Source organism: Danio aesculapii, chromosome 2, assembly GCF_903798145.1.
Source record: "Danio aesculapii chromosome 2, fDanAes4.1, whole genome shotgun sequence".
NCBI lineage: Eukaryota > Metazoa > Chordata > Actinopteri > Cypriniformes > Danionidae > Danio > Danio aesculapii.
In genome coordinates, this window is record NC_079436.1 from 47,548,589 (window position 1) to 47,573,624 (window position 25,036).

Sequence of the window (25,036 nt, forward strand, 5' to 3'; positions counted from 1 at the left end):
TCTGACACATCTTTTGTCTTTTATCAGCAAAACTTTCATTAAAAAAAACCATCAAACAACATGAAAATAAGAGAAGAGACTGAGCAATCAAGACAGGCAACAAGCCGACCAAATTATCTGTATAGCAATAAAAATAATCCTAAAAATTCATATATAACTAAATTCAAGCTTAAAAACAACTAGACGTACTAGGGTGAAAACATTTGCTTCGAAAAACTAAATCATGTAATGAGTTGAGCCTGATTTTGTTGAGGCGGAGGGGGATGGGTTGTATGATTCAGAATAATTTCAAATAAAATAAAAAATAGATCAATTTAATGAGAAGACCAATCTACACCTAAAAGTTGACGTGCATACGTGGAAATAAAATTATAATTTTCAAAATAAAGATAAATAAAGGTCTAAAACTATATTTTGGACAGAAAATAAACTGGGAATTATTGTATTAAATCCTTTTTTTGCTATTGATAAAAATCTAAACTAAACTCTGTAAGCAATGCACGAAATATCTTAATATTGCTCAAATCATTTTTACACTTTAAAAAAAGTGCTTTACTTAAAAATGTGTGCAAACCTGTTGCAGCTGGGAATTGTTAAGTTGACTTAATTTTTATAATTATGCAAAAAGTTCATTTACTTAATATTTTCAAGTCAACAGGTTTACTCACCTTTTCAAGTAAAGTCAACTAATTAACAGCAACACATTCAGTTAATTTTTTTAAGTAACGTCAACTAAACGCTTCAAAAACAACAGATTTACTAAATTTTTTAAGTTAAGTCAACTAATTGCTTTAACAGCAACACATTCAGTTACTTTTTTAAAGTACCGTCAACTAATCGCTTCAAAAACAACAGGTTTACTCACCTTTTCAAGTAAAGTCAACTAATTAACAGCAACACAGTCAGTTACTTTTTAAAGTAATGTCAACTAATCGCTTCAAAAACAGATTTACTCACTTTTTAAATAAAGTCAACTAATCGCATTAAAAGCAACCAGTTTACAAAGCGACAGGGTCAATGTTTTTTAAGTCAACTAATTGTTTCAAAAGCAACTGGTTTACTCACTTTTTTAAAGTCAACTAAGCACTTTACTTAAAATGACTGAACCTGTTTTTTATTAAGTCAACTAAACGCTTTGAAACAACAGGTTTACTCACTTTTTTAAGTAAAGTCAACTAATTGCTTTGAAAGTGACATGTTCAATAATTTTTTAAGTTAGGTCAACAAATTGCTTTAAAAGCAACTGGTTTACCCACTTTAAGTAAAGTCAACTAAGCGCTTTGAAAGCAAATGGTTTACTCATTTTTTTAAGTAAAGTCAACTAAGCGCTTTGAAAGCAACAGGTTTACTCACTTTTTTAAAGTAAAGTCAACTAAGCGCTTTAAAAGTGAGTAAGCCCTTTGATTTTAAAGTAAAGTCAACTAAGCGCTTTAAAAAAGTGAGTAAGCCCTTTGATTTTAAAGTAAAGTCAACTAAGCGCTTTGAAAGCAATAGGTTCAGTCATTTTTAAAAGTAAAGTCAACTAATTGCTTTGAAAGCAACAGGTCTACTCACTTTTTAAAGTAAAGTCAACTAAGCACTTTAAAAGCAATTGGTTTACTCGATTTTTAAAAGTAAAGTCAATTAAGCGCTTTGAAAGCAACAGGTTTACTCATTTTTTTAGTCAACAAATTGCTTTAAAAGCAACAGGTTTACTAACATTTTTTAAGTCAACTAAACCCTTTAAAAGCAGAGATCGCTCATTGTTTTTAAAGTAGAATCAACTAATCGCTTTAAAAGTAACAGTTAACTCAATTTTTAAAGTAAAAAGTTGCATTTTACAGAGTAAGCAGTTTTGAACCAGAAATTGTAATGTGTCTACTTTAAAAAAAAAAAAACATTACTACATGACCTGCTCAGCTTCATAATAGTTAGATATAAAAGTCACCAGTAGGCCTGTTGTGATTTAGCGAGTGTTAATTCATGATAGCAGCGCATGGTGCCTCTCGCTCACACATTAGATTTATATTCCTCTCACACACAGGACAAACCCCACAAACCTGCAGTCTGCCAGCAACACACAGCATTTATCAGAGAGGGAGAGATGAACGCTCTCCTCAATGAAATGTGCATGGCATTTGGACAGACGTTAAAGTGGATGTGGTGAATTTGAGGCATAATCACAGAGAAACAAGAGACGGCTGAAAAACAGAAGCCAAAATGACGCAAAGCCAACGCTGAGCTCAAGCGGAGTTTGTTGACTGCAAAATGATAGATTTGAAAACCCAGAGGAAAAAGCATTGCTCAAAGGTTGCTAATTTCATAGCTCAAGAGGTTTGAGTTCTCAGTAATGTTTCATTTAAAGTGATACACCACCCAAAAAAGAAAATTCTGACATCATTTACTGACCCTAATCACCTTTTTTTCTTTCGCTGAACACACAAAGGAAGGTATTTTTCAAGATTGTTGGTACCAAATAACATTTACTTTAAAGCAGTGGTCTCAAACTGGATTCCTGGAGGGACGCAGCTCTGCACAGTTTAGTTCCAACCTCCTCCAACTGGTGCACCTAGTGAACACCTTGATTAGTTGGATCAGCCATGTTCGATTATGGTTGGAGCAAAACTGTGCACAGCTGCGGCCCTCCAGGAATCCAGTTTGAGACCTATGTTTTAAAGCAGTGGTGCTCAACCATGTTCCTGGAGATCGACCTTCCTGCAAAGTTCAGCTCTAACCCTGATCAAACACACCTGAACCATTTAATTAGGACCTGAACAGTACTTGATAATTACAGCCAGGTGTGTTTGATATGGGTTGCAACTGAAATCTGCAGAAAGGTCCAAGGAACAGGGTTGATTCCCAGAGGGGCAGTTCACATAAAAATATGAACTGTTAAACTGATTCATCCTCATGCATTTCCAAACTTTATATAATGAAGTGTGTGAAGCATACATGCTTTATGAGAGTTGCTTTAAAGCAGGCCATTACTGTATATGTAAACCTCACATTTAGCACCTATATATGGTTAATTTACAAATATTATTGAGAATATTCCATATAAAATCACTTGGCTAACATGTATTCTAGTCTCATATATAAATCATATTTATCGTTAATGGTGATAGGCCTAATTTACAGTAGGCTATTTATTCAGAAATGAAAACAAAAAAATCCTACTTATATAATAATAATAATAATAATAATAGTAATCATCATCATCATCATCATCATCATTATTATCATTATTATCATCATCGTCATCATCATTATTATTATTATTCATTCATTCATTCATTTTCTTTTTGGCTTAGTCCCTTTATTAATCAGGGGTCGCCACAGCGGAATGAACCCCCAACTCATCCAGCATATGTTTTACGCAGCGGATGCCCTTCCAGCCACAACCCAACACTGGGAAACACCCATACACTCTTGCATTCATACACCGGAGCACCCGGAAGAAACCCACGCCAACACGAGGAGAACATGCAAACTCCACACAGAAATGCCAACTGATCCAGCCGGGACCCAAACCAGCAACCTTCTTGCTGTGAGGTGATCGTGCTACCCACTGTGCCACCGTGACGCCCTATATTATTATTATTATTATTATTATTATTATTATTATTATTATTATTATTATTATTATTATTATTATTATTATTATTATTATTATTATTATTATTATTATTAAGCAGGATATTGTTTATTTATTTTTAAAGTCTACTTTTACAATTTGACACATGCAAACCACTGCAGAAATGTTCTAACCAGCAGGCCCATGTCATATATACATGTCATAAATATATATATTTTTGTTTTCACAAGTTTTGGAGACATAATGTAAATTTCGCTTTTAAATAAAAGGTTCAATTCAATTCAATTCACCTTTATTTGTATAGCACTTATACAATGTAGATTGTGTCAAAGCAGCTTCACATAAAAGGTCATAATAAATTGGAACAGTGTAGTTCAGTTTTTAGTGTTTAAATTCAGTTCAGTTTAGCTCAGTTCAGTGTGGTTTAAAATCACCTATAAGGTCACCTATAGTTTTCGTCATGAGCCACAGCTGCATTCAAAATGGCATAAATGTTTTCAAAGTTCACTACAAAGGGAGCGCAACTGTCAGTATATGAAGATCGCTAAAACTGAACTGTAAAAATACTTTGAAAGCACATTTCACGTAAGACAGATGACTTTAATGTTTTTTTAAATCATTCCAAGTTGTTAGAATGTTCTAAATGAATTGGGCACGGGGGGATAACTGGGAATAGAACACAACCAGGAACTATGCTTCTAACTACAGCTCTAGAGGTGTAGTTGCAAGCGTATAAGTCTGCGACGCAGTTTGGGAATGTTTGTTGGAACGATAGATTTGGAAAAACCCCAAATCAACAAACTATGTTTGTAATGACAAAACTTGTAACCTTAGTTGGCTAATGATGGTTTTGGGAAACGCACCCCAGAACAGAAGGCCTCAGTAGGATTTGTTTTGTCTTGATGGTGAGTTTTTCTTAATTGTACATTTAATTTAAAGTGAAACTCCATCCAAAAAAAAAACTTTTTCTTACTTTTTCTTCAAATAGTCATACATAATCTGAACAACATGAAGATAAGTAAATCATGACACTATTTCTATATTTGTGTGGTCTATCATTTTAAAGATCATGGTTGTCTCTCTTAACATTTCAAAAACAAAAAGAAACTAAACGGAAAAGGTGAATGACACAAAAACGATCATATCAGCTGACTTTGATTTTATTTGTGAATAATAAGAGTTCGACATCTCAAAGATATAGTGTGAGACATTTTTAAAGTGATAGTTCACCCAAAAACAAAAATAGTCGGCGTCAATGACGTGGAGGTTAGTGCGACATGCATTCTGGTGTTCACAGTGACCCGAGTTCAATTCCCCCCTCAAGATGCCGCTTTTTCCATTCTCTCTGCTCCACACACTTTCCTGTCTAAACTCTCTACTGTCCTGTCCATTAAAGGTGGAACACAAAACGAAAATGTCCTGTCCATTTACCATTAAGTGATTCTAAGCATTTAGGAATTTCTTTCTTCCCAAAACAAGACATTTTGAAGAATGTTGAGGGGGAAAAGCAGCCATTGACATCTATAACAGGAACAAAAAAAGACTATAAGGTGTTTTTTTTTAAACATTTATCAGTATATCTTCCTTTGTGTTCAACAGATAAAAGAAACTCAGTTTTTGACTAAGTAAAAGATAAGTAAACAATGATTTGTTCATTTTTTGAGTGAGCTACCCTTTTAAAAATGCAAGTGACTTTACAAGAGGGTTTTTTTCTCCTCAGAAGAAACTCAAAAGTCTCCATTTGCCAGAAGCGATGCGATAGAGATCTCCTTTGTGATCAACAGGGAAGTCAGGTTGGTAACTCTAATGCAGCACACACTTTTCGACATGCAAACAAAGCCGCAACAACAAAGAGAGCTAAAGTGAAAGTAAACACAGGGAATGTTGCGGCGAGAGTCCACAGACGACCATCTGGGCCGTTTACAGCTCCGGCGAGGGGAGAGTCTTCTCCTCCTCAGGGGCTGTTAAATGGTTGGGTAATTGAGCTCGTGACATGTGTTCCCCAAACAAAACAAAAGAGAGAAGAGACAAATGAAGCATTTATTTGCAGCGCGGAGGAGTGCTGGCCCTTTCAGCCTGCGCCCCAGCCAGCCACTGGTGAGTGAATTAAGGAGTATATAGAAACCCAGCAGATGCAGGGAGAAGAATGGTTAACGGAACGATCACGACTCCATCTGGGCTTGGCATTTTGTTAAGAGGGAGGAGCAGGGAGTCACTCAACTCGCTAAAGAGCCGCGACCCCAGCAGCTGCCCGAAACAAACCCAGAAAGCAAGCCGGACGGAGAGAAAGACAGACAAAAGCGCTCCAAAGATCATTTTTAACCTTGCAGGTGGACTAGAGCGTGACTGGACATTTCTGGACGCGCGTTTGGACAGTTTCAGTTGCTACTTTCTGGATGTTCAAAAGCATGCCTGACTAAGTGGTAACCGTGACTAAGGTTTTTCTGTGGTGTTGAAATATATAGTAAAGGCACCTTTTTCAATGTGGTCATAGCCCAAGAACATTTCCTGCTTGTTATCAAACTATTTCATAACTGTAACAAGAGGCAATTCAATCATAACTTAATGTTAAAACAGCTATCATATATATATATATACATATATATATATATATATATATATATATATATATATATATATATACATATATATATATATACATATATATATATACATATATATATATATATACATATATATATATATATATATATATATATATATATATATATATATATATATATATATATATATATATATATATATATATATAACATTATTTAGCAATATGTGGCTCTTTTTGGATTCTCGGAAGCTATAGAAATTAAAAATGTGAACAGGGAATACGTTGGGGTAATTGATTTTACATCCCTCAACATGGTCTATTAAGGGAAGAGCTTGTCTGTGTGATTAAAAATGAGTTAGATGTCTGAATTGGCTCTTTTAATATTTACTTATTATCTACAGAGTTTTTAATGCACTACAGTTCAAACGTATTCAGTTGTTGAGGTTTTGTAAATGTTCAAGTATTAAAATTGCTTGCCAAAGCTACATTTGGTAACAAAAGCACAGCAAAATGACCAATATTATGAACTATAATTGTAACCAACAATATTCACCATCCGAACTCCAATCTTCAGTATCCAGGGATTCTGCAGTTCTCTTCAAATCAAAGTTAAGACATTTTAAGACCCTTTTAAGATCATCATGAATAAAATTTTACGCTTAGACAAAGCTAAACACTAAGGATTTCTTCTAATGGCTCGGTTACTTCTGTAAATAGTTTTAGTATTAATGGAAGATCATGTAAAGGAATGCGTTGCTTCAGTTTTCTTTGCCTGATTAGGGAATTTAATTTGGAGAATTTGCTGTAATAACGTCTAAGAGCTGTTGTAATTTGTATCTCTTTGCAATTCATTCATTCATTCATTTTCTTTTCGGCTTAGTCCCTTTATTAATCTGGGGTCGCCACAGCGGAATGAACCAACGACTTATCCAGCATATGTTTTACGCAGCGGATGCCCTTCCAGCTGCAACCCATCACTGGGAAATCTCTTTGCAATAAAAAAAAAACTTAAATATATATAAAAAAGAAGTTTTGAGACGGATTATAGGTGATTGGGTGTTGGCAGTTCAGACTTTTTCAGCAAATACATTTATTTAAAAAAAATACAGCAAAAAATGCAGTTTTGTGAAATATTACTGTACTTACAAAACAAATAAATAGTAAAATAGTTTTTTAAAAAAGCGCAGCAAAATTACCAAAATAATGAAGTATTATTGTTTTTTTGTAACCAACAATAGTTTTTTTGTCTTATTAGATATTAAAATATAATTTATTTCTATGACGCAAGGCTGAATTTTCAGCATTATTACTCCAATCGTCAGTATTCATTTCCTGTCCTAAACATATCTAATCTTGCTAAGAACTCAATTTTGGACAACTTAATAGGTGATTTTCTCTATATTTGTATTTACTTTTTGAATTCTCAGATTCAATGTTTTCAAACAGTTATATCTCCTCCAAATATTGTCTTCTTAACAAACCATATTTATATTTATGCATAAATCACAATCTCAAACATTTGACTTATTTTGTGGTCCAGGGTCACATTTGATACACTTCTCAGTATAACTAAGAACACTCTATTTTGAAAATTTATATTTTATCCATTTTTCAGTGAATATAGGTAATGTATTTTGGTGCATTTAAACAAAACTGGTTTATTAAACAGGTATATTTATTAAAATAATATTTAAGTCACCAAACATATTCAGGAATTGAAAGATAATACAATTAAATTCAAGCAAAATAATGCAAAAAAAAAATTTCAACTTACAGTACAAAATTTAAACTAATTCTTTCCATTTTTTGCTTCCCTTGATTTTTTCTCCTTTTTAAAATTTGTATTTAATATTTTTCTATAACATATAAATTTGGATGTACTAGTTTTTGGACCATTATTGTAAGTTACTTTGTTAGATAAGCTCCAGATTTGGCTTCAGTACTGACTAATCTAATGTATATGCACAAATATTGTAAAGCTTCCTATTAAAAATATAAATTTTAAAGATAGATTTGAGAGAGGTGTACTTATATATGCTGAGCACTGTATGTAAATCTTTTGTTGTCTTATAAAAAAAGAGCCTCAAAAATGTTAAACTAAAGTGCAACAAATACCGGTTTAAAATATAGAAACCAACACTAAAATGAACAAATCAATAAAATATGTTCAACACTTTTGTTCTGTGCATTAAAAAGAAATAAGCTGAGATTCATTTCGGGAGATGGACGGACACGAGGACCATGAAAGGAGGGATGCTGAGGCATTGTGGTTTCCCAGCATGCTTTGCTCATTATGATGCCAGCACAGGACAGAGGTGCCTGTTGCAGCATGGAATCGCTTCCAAATAACAGGACAAAGCCGAAGCGCAGAGCCCACGCAGTGACCGCACCGCAGGAAACACACAACACATGCTTCTTAATATACCAGCACTAACTACACACTGATGACACTTTATATTTATGCATGCTTTTCAACCAAACAAGAACACACGGAGCAAACCATTACTGCAACAGGTAGGTCACATGTTAACTTGACAATGACACACAACAGGATAATTGTAGATAAATTGCAGATAATAGAAGATATTCACTTCTGCGCCTAATGAATGAACTGATTCATTATAATTTAGAAAATTATTAATGTTTAAAAGGGCCAAATAAGCTTTTATACAGTTGAAGTCAGAATTATTAAACTCCCTTAATTATTAGCCCCCGTTTATTTTTTTCCCAATTTATGTTTAACAGAGAGAAGACTCTCTCAACACATTTCGAAACATAATAGTTTTAATAACTCATTTCTAATAACTGATTTATTTTATCTTTGCCATGATGACAGTAAATAATAATTGACTAGATATTTTTCAAGACAGCTTAAAGTGTCATTTAAAGGCTTAACTAGGTTAACTAGGCAGGTTAGGTCGATTAGGCAAGTTATTGTATAATGATGGTTTGTTCTGTAGACTATCGAAATAAAATTAGCTTGAAGGAGCTAATAATTTTGACCTTAAAATTAAAAACTTCTTTTATTCTAGCCAAAATAAAACAAATAAGACTTTCTACAGAATAAAAACATTTTATTTCATGAAAAAGATACAGATCTGTATATTATGACAATATATAAATACAACTTTTTGGAGTAGGTAAAATAAATTTGTTCACCAAATACATTTATTTAAAAATAAAGCAAAAATGGCAGTTTTGTGAAATATTATTGCAATTTATTTAAAAATTAAATAAAAGAAAGTAAAATTTCTTAAGTATAATGTCATTTATTTCTGTGATGCCATGTTGAATATTCAGCATCATTTCTGTAAATGTTTCTGTAAATTTTTGTAGATACAACAAAATAAAACAAAATAAATTAAATAAAAAAAATTATTAATTAATTACAATTAAATTTAATTAAAATTAATTGGTAACACTTTATTTTGATGGTCCATTTGAGTATTATTAGACTGTCTGCTTAATATCTGTTGATACTGCTCCTTCAACAGACATTTAACTGAATATAAGAAACTTTGCAAGTACATGTCAACTTACACTAACCCAAACCCAAACCCTAACCCCAACCTAACAGTCTACTTATAATCTAATGAGAATTAGTTGGCATGTAGATGCAACGTCACTTAAATTCAACAAACGGACCATTAAAATAAAGTGGGACCAATTAATTTAATTAAAAGTAATCAAACTAAAACACATAATATTCACTAGACTATGAATGTTCATATTACATCATCTGTAAATATCACCATAGTATTTCTATAACTGCACTTTATAACTTATACCTGTATCCTGCACTGGCTGCTATTGCACTCCTGGTTAGACCTAAACTGCGTTTCGTTGCCTTGTACTTGTACATGTGTAATGACAATAAAGTTGAATCTAATCTAATCTAATCTAATCCTGCCCCTGATTAACTAAACTTGTTAGAAATGTAGAAATAAAATGCTAAATGAACAAAATCAAGGTTATGTTTCAGAAAGAACTCAATAAATATCATTTGGAAAAGTATTAATGTTTAAAGGGGTAACTTATGCCAGGGTTATTGATCTTGTTTTAGGGATATTTAGATACATTTTACTACTTAAAAAGGTCTTCAGATCCTTCAGAAATTATTTGGCGTACAACAAATATCAAGATCAATATTTTTGTAGAATCTGCGACTTCAGGATAACATTTTTTAGACATTTAATATTTGTAATTACCTTAAATGATCTGAATCTCTTAAAGCAACCATTGAAAATCACTTCTCTTTTGTCTTTAGTTTCAGCGTTTATTGGCCATCATAGAGAGTCTGTTACCTGTCACACTGAACAAACACATTATCTTAACCCGCACTTCCAACAGAGAGGGAGTTTGCACAGCCACTGACCCAGGACTCCCCCTCTTGACCCTGCCCAACCACATCTCACCCTCTCTGGGCTACGAACAAGGGACTGACAGCCCTGTGCAAAAGCTCTGCATTCAGATACACACACAACTGGATTGAGCAAAAACAGGACAAAACATCTTGTGTTTCATTAAATAATATCTAATATGCATCAAGTACCAACACCTTTACTGATCTAACCATCTAATACCAGTCAAAGGAATCATTTAGTTTATTTAAAATATATTTTTTATTTATTTTTTGGTTTATTAGACAGGGACACATTAAAGGGATAGTTGAGCCAAAAATGAAAACTCTTGACATTATTTACTCCTTCTATACTTGTTCAAAATCTATTTCAGTTACTTTATTTTGTTGAACACAAAAGAAGATATTTAGAAAAATGCTAGTTGCCTATTGATTTCCATAGTATTTTTCCCCTACACTCACTTCTTATTTAAAATGAGCTAAAACAACACAATTCTTGAGTTTTTTGGGGGGACAACTTAATTTTTTCATGTTCAGTCAACTTAAATTTGTAAAAACTAATAAGTTAACTCTTTTATGTTGTCCCAACACAAATCGATTGTGTGGAACCTAGCATTTTTTACAGTGTGTGGAAATCGACAGCCTGATCTCACGAGAAAACGTAAGTATTTTACGTTTTGACAGTTTAGTGGCTAATTCGTACGAATTCGTACGAGTTCAGTCTTACAAAATTGTACGATTTTAAAAAGGATGCGTGGCACCTAACCCCGCCCCTAAACCCAACCGTCATTGGAGGATGAGCAAATCGTACTAAATTGTACGAATTAGATCGTACGAATTCATATGAATTAGCCACTAAAAAAAAGTTACGAATTGCCGTGAGATTGTGTTGAAATCGATGGGACCAAGCAACCAGCATTCTTCAAAATATCTTCTTTTGTGTTCAACAGAAGAAAGAAATTCCTTAAAATTCAGATGAGGGAGAGTAAATGATGAGGTTTTCATTTTTGGCCAAATATCCCTTCAATAATATAAAAATGTGCTGCAATTAGCCAAAAGGTTATTATTTTTCTGCTATTTTTGCATCTCCAATGGCAGGATGAACAATATATTAACTGATGCAGTTTAAATTAGAGCAACAAGACAGGGTTTTTTTCCAAGCACTGGAATAATAGGGAGTCAACCTAACCCAATTCCTGATATGAATACGATTCTTTGTTGAACCTAAATTACTTCAAAAGAAGCTAATGGGAGCCTTCAAATGCAATAATGAAGCATTAATGGTTAAATGTGAAACATGAAGTTCACAAACTAAGTGTGTAATGGATAAGAGGCACTTAGTAAGGAATATTTCAGACACTCCAGCAAATTTCACTCATTAAAATCAACAACGTAAACAGGAGAAGACAACAGTTGGAACATGCTTTTATAGTTTCAATCAGCGCCAACAGGAACTGTTCTGTAAGTTCTCCAAAACCAAATGAATTCAGTCTGAAACAAATCAGAAATTGCACATTTGAGTTGGACATGATGATTTCTACTTGTCTCGGTTACACACTAAGTACAGAAAATGAGCTAACAATGGTCTTCTGTAGAAACTGCAAGCCATAAACTGAAAGATGGTTATGTTTAACTAAAGCATTTAGATAAGCGTTGATAATTAAAAGAAACAAATATATTTTATTTCACCAGAATCTATATGATTTTATTTTCCTTCTCAGGGTAATTTCGTTTTAGGGATTTTAGATACATTTTAAATAGATGAATTAATTAAAGAATGAATGAGTGAGAACTGACTGAGAATGAAAAAATAAATCTGAATGATGTTTATGCTTAGGATAAAACAAAATGTATATATTTAGAAAAGAATTAATCAGTAAAAGGACCAAATATACTCCAATTTAAATCTCCATAATATAGCTCTTGCTTTAGGGTTTGTTAGATCTATTTTAGTCCAAATTCATGAACGAACGAACAAACGAACGAACCAACAAACAAACAATGATGCATAACTTTTGCTCTTATTGCAACCATTAAAACTCAGTTCTTCTGTCTTTAGTAGAGAAAGTGAGCTAACAATAATCTTCTGTAGAAGTTACAAGTCATGAGATGAATATTTATGTTGAAGATAAAATACAATTAATAGCATTTTGAAAATATTAATAATTAAAAAGACCAAATATACTTTTAGAATCAGAAAGAGCTTTATTGCCAGGTATGTTTACACATACGAGGAATTTGTTTTCGTGAAAGAGCTTCTACAGTGCAACAGGATAACAGAGACAGGAAAAAAAAACAGATAATAAATATATTTTTTTTAAAAATACAAGTAAGTAGTGAGTGCAAATATACAAATTGACAAGTTTATGTACATGTTTATTACTATATACAATGTTATATGTGCAGCTGTTATGTGCAAATTGGCATGTAAAGTGTGTTGTTAAATAAGTGTATATGTGTATAAGTGTATAGCAAGTAGTGATGTTGGTTCCACAATTATTATCATCAAGTGTTCATGAGATGGATTACCTGAGGGAAGAAGTCTCCATAATCTACAGTATATCTTGTTTTAGGGATTTTTACATAAATTTTAGTCTCAATGAATGAATGAATGAATGAATGAATGAATGAATGAATGAATGAATGAATGAATGAATGAATGAATGAATGAAAAAAATACTACAAATTTTAGATGGTTTATTAAAAAAGATCTATGAAAAAAATGCTAAAATTGAAAATGATTAATAATTAAAAGGACCAAATATACTTTCATATCTCCATAATCTACAGTATATCTTGTTTTAGGAGTTTTTTGATAATTTTTTGTCTCAATGAATGAATGAATGTAATATTGACTGAGACTTTTAGATGGTTTATTTAAAAAAAAAAAACTATGAAAAAGATACAAAACTAAACTTTTTAAATCGACAGCAAACCCTTAATTTAACCATTAAAACTCAGTTCTCTTCTGCCTTCAATAGAGAAAGTGAGCTAACAATAATCTTCTGTAGAAGCTGCAAGTTCTGAATCTGGAGCTCCAGAACAACCAGAGAGAGAAACCACAGCTCCTTTAAATCTATAGTCACCTCAATACCATTCAGCTAAAATGTCTTACAGATTCCTAGTCTCTCTCTCTCTCTCTCTCTGTCTCTCTCTCTCTCTCTGTGTCTTCCTCTCCCCTCCTTCACCAGCATCATTTGGCAGTTAAGAAGTGAAGTTCCTCAAGTTAAGTGATTGACAACGGCGTCTAGCTCTTCTCAATTAACTGCCTCATTGTGAGTCTTTATGGCAAGGCCCCCCGAAACCCTCGACCTCTCCTTTCCCCTCCTTTTCATCGCTCCTTTGCCAGAGTTTCACTCGCTCAAACGCCCGCAAGAAAACAGAGCGCTTTATTCGGCGAGGAGCCCCTATTCTCATTGACCTTCTATTGCTCACTTTTTTTTCCCCTTTGGACACTTCAAACCGTCTTTGAGGAGAGGAGTGGAAGAGGAGTCCATCAGTCGCGAGGGGCTGGTCCGGGTTTGACCCCGCTCCCCCCACTTCAAAGATGGTTTGCATTCATTAATTGTCCTTTGAATTAATATTTGAGGATCACAATGCTGGTGCCAGCGTATAAAGCGGACCTAATGAAGCATACAGGCCGCATTCAGTTGGAGATAAGCTCGGTGCGACCGCGTGCATGCGTGTTTTTTTTCTTCCTTTGCGTGCCACTCCGAATGACATCATGTGGAAATGATGCACGGTTTTGGGAACACTTCAAAAAACGTGACAACAACGACGTGGCCTAAAAACCTTTATTGATGTTCTGATAACTGCATCCCTAGATAAAGTCTCACATTTATGGAGAAGCAGAAAGGCGAAGATTGTTAGGTCTCAAGGAACGGCTGAATAAAAGGCAGATGATTGCTCATCTCCATCCCCGCAGGGCGCCGGAATCATGACTGAGGAACATTCCAGCAGAGAGAGAAGAGCCCTTGTTTATTGATCAGAAAGACAGATCTCTAGAAGAAGAAGAAAATATTCATAAAACTAAACCCCTCACCAGCCAGATACAGGACTCTAGTTCAGAATTGGTTCAAACGCATCTTCCTTTATTGCTTTGAGTACACTTGTTGTTATGCTGTAAAAACAAATATCTGTCAGTTATTTTTTCTGCTTTTAAATTGGATTATAGGTCCTTAATCTTTAATCCAATAACTTTTGATGCTGAAAAGTTTGAAATAGTGACTTTTATTGACCTTTTTAATAGTTTAAAGTGATATATGATCCAACTGAGCCTGGTTTCTCTCAAGTTCTTTTCCTTCACTTTTGTCAATTGGTAAAGTTTTGTTCCTCACCACTGTCACCACTGGCTTGCTTGGTTTTGGGACTTGTGAAGCTGCGCATTGATCGATTTGCTTTTCATTGACTATGTTTACATGGACACCAGTAATTAAATTATTTGCCTTAATCTGAATTAGACAATAATATAATTAAGGTACACGAGTTACTTTTTGAATGTTCATTTCCTCTGGAGTTTCATATAATTTCAGGTGTTTCATTTCTAAATTGTTGTCTTTAACTGCAGTTAGACATTTTCACTTTTATTCGGGAACATTTCATGCATGCCCCAGAGACAAACGAGATATTGTATGAGAGTATGAACTGTTGAAAAAGCTTTGATTTAATGGAATTTGGTACTAAATATCGTATGGGAAAAAAGTCTCCGTATTTCACAAAATGCGGTGAAAATTGTACACAACGGAAACAGTTTGATTGCGGTGTTTACATGTCTGTACTGCACTTCAATAATGCGAAAAATTGGCATATTCCACTAACTTAATTTGATTCATGTTTAGTTCGATTATGACCTTAATCAGATTGAATAAATGTGTATATATATATATTTATTTTTTTAAATCGCTGTTTACATGGTAGACTCTTAATCAGAGTATGGTCTAAATCGTATTAAAATCTGATTATTGGTGTCCGTGTAAACATACTCAGCTTGGACTTTTAGCAGTGAAAATTAAACCACACTGAAATGAACTAAACTAAACTTCAACTATGAAAACTGGACTGACACAGTTTCAATTGACTAGAGCTTCTATGTTCAGCTGCTTTGACACAATCTGTATCGAAATAAAGATTAATTGAATGGAATATTTTGTCTAGATTGTTGTTACTGGTAATAAACTGCTAGTACTTTTTTCTGCTAGTTTTACTAAGTATATTCTCTACGTTTTATTTCTTTTACAATATATTTATATTTATTTATAAAATGTCATTAAAAGTCACTTTAAAATGTCCCACAATGCAATTCGTAACCATAACTTAACAAAATAATTACGAAATTCGAAACCTGCTAATTAATATGAAGTATATAAAAAAACAAATCGGCCCAAAAATATCTGCTCAGCCAGTGCATCTCTCGCTCTTTCTTCACTCTTTTCCATTGAGCAAGTATCCAGTCAGCAAAGCAGGCAAAAGCCCTATTTTATTTACACAAACAAAGTCCTCCTTGCTCCCTCGGACAAAGGCAGCTGAATCTTTCATGTGTTGTCATTGCTTGATTCTCTCTGTCCTCCTGGCTATTGGCCTGCTGGGAGACAATGGGCCCAGGAGAAAAGCAGCAGATTGTTGGAATGCAGCTCAATGAAACTAATTATTACATGTTGACTGCGTTCACCATGGCACGTCTGAAAGCACTAAGCTCATTCAATTGGCCTCCACGGGACTCCCTTTCAAAAAAACTTGATCCCTTTGACTGTTTGTATTTCGGAGTTTTCTTTTTCGCCTGCCGTGAATGAGAATCTGTGAGAGAGGGGCCGTGGCTCTTTGATGACTTTAGTTACTTTTAATTAGCTAAATGAGGCTCGAGGATTGTCAGTTTTCCCAAAGTTAATGGTATAGGGAAAAGGAGGGGATGCGCTCAAGAAAACACAGCGTTGTGGGGAAAGCTTTATCGATTCACTTATCACGACCGCAGGCACTAGAACAAACACTCAGAATTTGTTTGGAAACTTTTAGCTTTCCATTTTGCTCATTGAAACTAATATAAAATTAATGTTGTGATGTTTTATTTATTATAATAAGATACGTTTTTTTGTTTGTTTTTTTAATTTATGCTTTAACCTACACTGAAAAATTATCAGTAAATTAGAAGTTTTACATATTTTATTATTCATGTTTTTTCTGCACTTATGCATTATGGGACCTTTATACACTGTAAAAAAAATAAAGTTGAGTTAACTTAAAAATTTAAAGCAAACAGCTGCAAAGAAATTGAGGTTATACTCAACTTCAGTGTTTGAAATTGTGCCCAAATGTTTAACTTAAAATTTTAAAGCAACTGTCTGCAGTTTATTCAACCTCAGTGGTTGAAGTGCAACTTTTTTTTTTTAGGTTGACTGAAAAGGCTGGTTTAAGTCAAATATACTTTACAGAATAAGTCAATTCAACTCAATTTTTAACAAATAATTTGGCACAACTTCAGCCACTGAAGTTTAAAAACTCAATATTTCTGTCGGCGCCAATAGTGTAGAGGTGCATCGACACATGGCACTCTGGTGCTCGAGTTCGATTCCCACCTTGAGGTCCTATGCCGATCCTTCCCTTCTCTCTGCTCCTCATACTTTCCTGTCTATACTCTTCTACTGTCCTATTAATTAAAGGTGAAAACCCCCAAAAAATAATTTATTAAAAGCCCACAACATTTCTTTGCAGCCAGCTGCTTTAAAATGTTTACGTTAGCTCATCTTTTTATGTTTGACAGAGAAGGAAGTAAACACTTAAATTGCATGTCTCCTCAACAGATTTCATTATTTTTATTGAACAAACATGTTCTAAACATGCAGTTAAATAGTTTACATGAGTAAACTTAAAACTGAGCACAAAAATATGTCCATCTAGCTTGAGGCTGATTTATACTTCTGCGTCGAATGATCAGTGCGACCCACGACGCTTGCCTTGCGCGTAGTCATGCATTTATACTTTTACATGGTGTTTGTGTTGAATTAACACTTCAGAAACGCTAGTTGGCAGTAAGTTATGTTCCACTGTATTGAGTTTCTTCGCTGGTGTTTTGTTTTTTTCTAAATGTTACCTTAAATGTACAAATAGCTCAAACTCACTTATTCAGAGGAGGGAACCGGCGGACGTGCAACAACTTTAATCATAAGGTAAACACAAAACAACAGTTTCCCTCTGGAGATTCTCCACGGGACTCGACACTTGTAAACACTTGCTCCATCGTGCTTGCTGCTCTCAGTATCATCCACACTCATGACAGCTACCAAGCCGACCAATCACAGAGCTTGCACTTTGCGTCTTGCGACATATAGTTACATTTTTGAAAGGTGCGTATCAGCAGCGGCGTCAGCGTCAGCCACGGCGAGGGCTATGCAAAGGCTGCGCCGGACCAAACGCGTACGCCTGACACGGATGTAAAAATTAGCTTTTACAATTTTAAACTGAGTTAATTAGTATGTTGGAATTTTTACAGTTTATTTTAAACAACTTTTGATATTAAGAGTTTAGAAAATGATTTTTGTTGACATTGTGTATAATCTGAAGTGATTTTAAACATTTCAATTCGACAGAGCAGAGATAACTGTCCCATAAAGCCCTTGCCGGGGCTGACGCACACCTCTCAAAAAATGTAAGTACACATCACAATAACGTGTAGCACAAGCTTTGTTTAGTCGGCTTGGGGAGCTGTGACGAGTGTGGGCGGGACCGAGAGCTGCGAGCGCCGGTTCCGGTACGTCCGCCGGTTCCCGCCTCTGAATGAGCGAGTTTGAGCTACTTGTACATTAAGGTAGCGTTCTGAAAAAACAAAACACCCGTGAAAAAACTCGACACAGAGGAACATAACACCCTACTGCCAACTAGCGTTTCTGAAGTGTTATTGCAGAGCAACACAAACAGCACGCAGAAGTATAAATGCACGGCTACGTGCAAGCCAAGCATCGTGGGTCACGCCGATCATTTGACGCAGAAGTATAAATCAACCTTAAGACAATTCATATCTGTAAAAAAAAACACCTGTGAAACACTAAATATGGAAACAGATTTTTTTTTCAGTATTATAAACAGGCGATGGTTTAAGACTTGCCAGACAATTATAAATGGAAAAATAATAATTGATTAGGCAGTTTTAAAAATAAAAATACAAATAATTACCACCTACACAATCAAACAAACAAAATAAATCTCCATTTTCTAAATTCTTAGCAAACAATTTGCAATCAACATCTTTTATTTTGCATGTTCAATCCGGTATGAGTAAGCAATGGTCCTCTACACTGCCTTTTCCCAGACAAATAAATCTGAAGGGGCCTTTACTTTGATCTCAAGCCTTTAAGGGGCCCAACAATAGGTTTTGAAGGAGCAGGGGCCCACAGCCAACACACCCCTCTTACCCGACAACTATAGACTCAGCAAACACGTACTTAATCAATATTTGGCTAGAGAACACCCTCTTGATTTTGAAAACACCCTTTTGAGATTTTGAACTGAGCAGCGAATAGGAAAAAACAACAACTCCCACAAGCAGGGAGGAGAGAGTGAAATACAGCCAGCGCAGAATCAGCCCACTGCAAACAAACGGACGAGAGTTAATGGGGAGAGGAGAAGTTTACAGTGTGTCAATGGAGATCAGGACTCATTGAGTTTTATGATGTAGACACATCTACATGTGAATAAAAGCCAGAGGTGATTGATCCTTCCAGGAAAACAAAAACATTAACCGGGCTTTGAAAAGGCTGTTTTCTTTTCTCCTTTCCCCTTGCGCTTCCTTTCTTTCATTCACTGTTTTGTTCTGTTTCTTTTCGTTTTTTTCAATGCAGATATAGACATCCAAGTAACTCTGTTGCAAGTGCAGATTTAATTGTTCACAATTTCTGGCGAGTAAATCCCAAATGATTTAGTACAATAGTGATTATTGCTATTAATCATTTGCTATTTTTTGTGATAAACAGTGGCTCAATTTTTACTTCATATAGGTTTAATTTAGGGTGATATGATGGTTCAGTGGTTAGCACTGTCACCTCACAGCAAGAAGGTTTCTTGTTTGAGTCCCAGTGAAGTTTGCATGTTCTCCCCAATTTCGAGCGGGTTTCCAGGTGCTCACAGTCCAAAGACATGCACTATGCAAACTGAATAAACTAAACTGGCCGTAGTGTATGTGTGTGGATGTGTGTATGGATGTTTTCCAGTACTGGGTTGCAGCTGGAAGGGCATGCGCAGTGTAAAACACATACCACATATGTTAGCGGTTCATTCCGCTGTGGCGACCCCTGTTGCCAGAGGAAAATTAATGAATAAATAATTAATTTAATTGTTGACTTATTAAATTATAAATATTATCATATTATCTGTTATATTATAGTATTCTGTAAAAGGAAAAATAAGTTGTGAATTATTAGCATTAACATTTGTTTTCAGGGTTTTTTTATTGGAATTGATGGCTCCATAAAGAAGTTTTAGCAATAATAGAAACATTTAATTGTATTAAAAGTTTCTTCGTATAGGAAAACATTTTCTTTGGTATATTAAAATGTTCTACTTAGAAATAAATGGTTAATTTAGGAACAAATCACACTGTAAAAAAATAAATGAATAATTATTCCTGACAGCATATGTTTTAGTTCATTGTAACTTATTAAACTAAGTTAATAATGTTCTAACTTAATTTTATAAGTTATGCAAGCAGATTTAAGTCAGTTTAACATATTATAAATTCAATGGACTCATAAGGTTAATTTAATTCAGCTTAAAAATTTAGGGCAACCAGAATTTATTTTTTTTACAGTGTAGAAGGTTCTTTGACAAATTTGTTCTATTGCACTGCAACATAATGCTCCTTTTGGAGCCTTCTGTAATCTCTTTTGTTTTATCAATTTATTTGGAAAGACACTCATTTAAGAGCTCATGAAATATCACCATTCAACAACCAACAGCAAGAGCAAAACAATTAGCATGTAGCAAAAAACAAACTACAAATCTATTATTGCAACACTCTGAAACACATGTTGGAGCTTGCAACAAATACATCTTAATAAATCAACCTTAATAAATCTTAAAGAAACCAATAAATATATGTGATTCCAAAAGGGCCCATATATCTGATAAAAGTTTTACACAGAAGTTTAGTTAACTGAAAAAAAAGGTTATTTGAAACAACAAAACAGGACAAATGGACACTATGATCAGTTAAAACAGCAAATATGAGGTAATTCTATCAATGTCTACAACACTGTAAGAAAAGTTGACTCAATTTAAAATTAAGGCAACAAACTTGAGGACATTTGAGTTTACTCTACTTAAATCAAGCCAAGTGCAGTAACTGGGTCGAAAATTAAGTCAACTCAAAAATGTCCAGAAGTTTGTTGCCTTAAACTTTTAAGTTGAGTCAACTTTGTTTAAGCAACAGTAAAACAACGAGCAATGTTATGTCAAACTAGCTAATAAGAAGACCTAGAGTCACTACTGTTATTTTTAAAGCAGGAAGATTTACAATGTTTTTTGCCTTTCAAAAGTTCATATCAATCAGCCATCTCCAAACAACAACATATCGACAGTCGTTTGTTAAACTAATTACCAACTGATCTGTATTCGTGATGGCGGTGCTGGAAAAGAGAGAAGGAAAGGGCAGTGAGGAATGAATGCGCGCCCCGGGCGGAGAGGAAGGGGGCGGGTTTTTGTCCTGAGATGAAAGTGGGGACGAATAAAGGGCTCGATTTAATCTACTAGAAAAGGTTTTCATTGCAATGACTGAGTATAATGTGCGCCAATTGTAGCGCGGCCCATGACGCGGGGTGATCGGGCGAGCGCGCACACAGCTCAGGGTTTTCTCTCTCCACTTGACATCTAGAACAAACTCCTCTGCGCAAGAATTTCAGGCCGGTGGGGGTTAGAAAAACGCGCTGCCTGTATCAATTTCCAAGTTAATACACACAATTTCTTCTTCGGCTGGGGAAACGGGGATTGCCTCGAGGCTGTGTGGATGTTACAGATTTTCATGATATTGCGACACTTTGTTTTGACATTTGAGTATCACTGGCTAAATTCAACTTAAATAGAGCTCGTTTTATTCGCGAATTAAGTCTATCTAAAACTGTATGGCTATCTGTGCGAATTTCTGTTCAGCACTGGCTAGCAATTTTATAACACTTTTTAATTTTATAACAATTTTATTATATGTGTAATGTGTAAATGTTCAAGAGGATGTTCTGAGAAGGATTTCTGTTTCTACACGGTAAAAAATCCTGGTTAGATTAAATATTTAAGCTGAATCAAATTAACTTTATGAGTCCATTGAACTTATATTATGTTAAACTGACTTTAAAACAGCTTGCGTAACTTATAAAATTAGGCTAGAGCATGATTAACTTAGTTTAATAAGTTACAATGAATTAAAAACATATGATCATGACTAATTGTTCATATACATTTTACAGTGTGCTTACTGTTGATAGGTTTACCTCAGGTGAATTATCGCTCTCAAAACAGTTGTTTTTCGATATGGCACTGACGGAATAACTTTGTTAAACAAATAATGCTAGATTTATATAGATATTTTTTTAATTTTTAGTTTGTTTCTCATGGGTGGTTTGTAATTATGGCGGTCGGATTGGATTATCAAAACATTTCCGATTAGCCCACTTATCTATAAAAATTATAGCAAAATATAGCCTATTTTTAATCTTCGCGTTATCACTTTACATAAATTAAATAATAAAAATATTAAATAATATTTAAAATACGTCACTAGTTTCAATGTGAAAAAAAATCACTTATGTGATCAACAAGTGTTGATTTTCAGTTAAAGAATTTAACAATTAATACATCCTGAAATCACCTCCACATTTTATTGGCGTCCATTTCCAAAATTCCAAGACATGATCTAGCTAAAATTGGACACATTATGCAGGCCTCGAAGTCTATAAAACACTTCTGAGCCGGGACTACGGTCATTCGTGAATAATTCATCTCTCATTGCCCGTCCATAATGTCCTCTCTGCGCCTTTTGTTGGACCGTTTTTTCTTCCTTTCTTTGCAAATTTTGAAAAGCTTGGAGTCTTTTGTCAGGACCAAGCTACTGCTAGGCCGAGCTTTGTCCTGGAGAAACTGAAGCGTGAGCCTCATGGACTCTTTCGCTTTTGTTTCCCAAGTTCATCCTCAAGTGTCCGATTGTGCACCGCAGGAGCGTCTTTTAGTGAACGCTATTCTTGGACAAATGTTTGATTTACTGATTCGGCCAGTTTCGCTCGAGGAACGTCTCGTTTTAGGAGGTTAATCTCTGATGCTCCTCAATTCAGTTTCAATGAGTTTAAGAAAAAGGCACAAACACACTTAAAATATGGAGAAGACGTGAACCATATTTTCCCATCAATCTATGGAGCATTTAGTGAAAAACTTATCACATCCAAAATCGATATTCATCTTCTAAATGTTTAATCTTCATCTTCTAAAAGCTTAAATGTGCTTACGACGTTGATGTTAGTTTTTTCAAATACATAATTATTACATAAATATAATATTGTCTATAAAGAACAACTATTAGCTTTCTATATAAATGATAAATAAATAATAATAACAACAACAACAAACGCAACAATAATACGCACGTTTGGAAGACGTGGGACATACCTAAATGTCTTCTATCCATCAAGAACTCATGTAGATGTCAGTAAAATAATTCTGCTTATTTCAACTTCGCAAAAAAGTGTAAACTTCTGAAAACTTACATCTGTCTCCAAGAATCCCGTCGATGCTGTGCTTGGCTCTTCTTTCGTTTTCCTCGATCTCTCTTTTTTCCACTTCATCGTCATCCTCATCTTCATCTCCGTTTCCACCAAATTTACAGCGCAGCATGCGGCTGATGGAACTCACTGCGGAGAGACACGACAGGATTCAACACTTGACAGAACTGCACTTGTTGAATGTTTAAAAACTTACAGATATACATGCCTAGATATAATATATATTAAATACAATTGCTTGTGACTTAAATCAGCCATACAGGTACATATGTATATATATACATGTATATGTATGTATGTATATATATATATATATATATATATATATATATATATATATATATATATATATATATATATATATATATATATATATATATATATATATATATATATATATATATATATATACATACATACATATATATACATGCATATACACACACACACACACACACAACAGGTGTGGGTAGCAATATTTTTATAAACGTAAATCAAATGGCGGCACAGATTCGATGAAGTTGAGTACCTGAAGGAACGTTATTCCGATCGCAGATTCCATCTTTCAGAAGTTTATCCCGAATCTCCCAGCTGAACATCCCTGGATTCTCTCTCTTGTATTCCTCAATTTTCTTTTCCACATCGGGAGTTGTGCTCTGCTTTTATTGCAAAGGTAACATAATAATTTATTTAATTTTGAGATCCTGATTTCCTTGTAACAACGAGAAAATATCTAACAACACTGTATAAAATGGTCAGTTTATTTCATTATGATACAAAGTTTTTTCTCTGTAATATTTAATGAAATAAAATATGTTGTTTACTATATCAGAATATGAAGTTTATTACTCTGTTTGTAGTCATGAGGTTCAGTAATGTAAAAAAATTGCATTGCTCTTAAAAATAAGAGTTTCAAAAATTATGGAGGAACATTTTTTTAATTCTGTCATTTGGCGTGCTTTAAATAATACACAAACAAATTAACTAATTTGAAGAACGTATTAGAATTTAAGCCTAATAAAAGCCATTTACAAAATTACTTTAAATTCAGTATATCAGTAAAATTATTATTTTTAAGGTGTGAATCATTAGATATGTTTATTACACAATGGGAACAAAATTAAAAACAGCAAACAAACTTAGCCGTGAACTAAAAACAAAACTTTTCATTTTGTAAAAGGTGTAGCTAATAGGGACTAACCCAACTGCACGTTATTATTATTATTATTATTATTATTATTATTATTATTATTAAATGAATAGTACCGAATTTAACCCAATATTTGGGTTACTCCATATTTTACCCAATTTGAGTTGAAATAACCCAATTTTTTAGAGTGTACACGAGATTGCAAAAACATTATAATAAAGTCAGTAATAAAAAATAAAAAAAACAGTACTATCAATACATGACATGAATTTTAAATTGTGATGTCCTACCTTGGGTTTGCTGCCACCAATAGCCCCGGGCCGGATGGAACCGGTCTCCTGGTACCTGCATAAAATTTTGGACACGCATCCGTGTGAGACGCGCAGCTGCCGGGAGATGACGCACGGTCGGATGCCGTGATGGGCCATCTCTACTATCTTGTGGCGGATGTGATTGGGCAAAGGCCGCCCGTTTATGAAGACTCCTCCGAGCTGGTTCACGCGGCCCTGACCTAAAGGCGTGGAGACTGTATGGCAAAGGAAGAAAAAGTCAGCGAATGACATTGTACGCAGGCTAAAAGTGAAAGCATAATCGTAAAAAAATATTGACAGCCTTTGACTGACCTGATATAAATATTACA

The 25,036-nt window shown here is 34.2% G+C and overlaps 1 protein-coding gene across 1 annotated transcript in view; it reads right to left on the reverse strand.

Moving 5' to 3' along the window:
* pax3a (paired box 3a) overlaps positions 1–25,036 on the reverse strand; it is a 51,387-nt gene that overhangs the window by 25,405 nt on the left and 946 nt on the right. The window contains exons 2-4 of the mRNA XM_056469499.1: positions 24,687–24,922; positions 23,776–23,905; positions 23,232–23,375 (exon numbers count right to left, since the gene is read on the reverse strand). Coding sequence (XP_056325474.1) covers positions 23,232–23,375; positions 23,776–23,905; positions 24,687–24,922 — 510 coding nt within the window. The remainder of the gene's footprint in view (positions 1–23,231; positions 23,376–23,775; positions 23,906–24,686; positions 24,923–25,036) is intronic.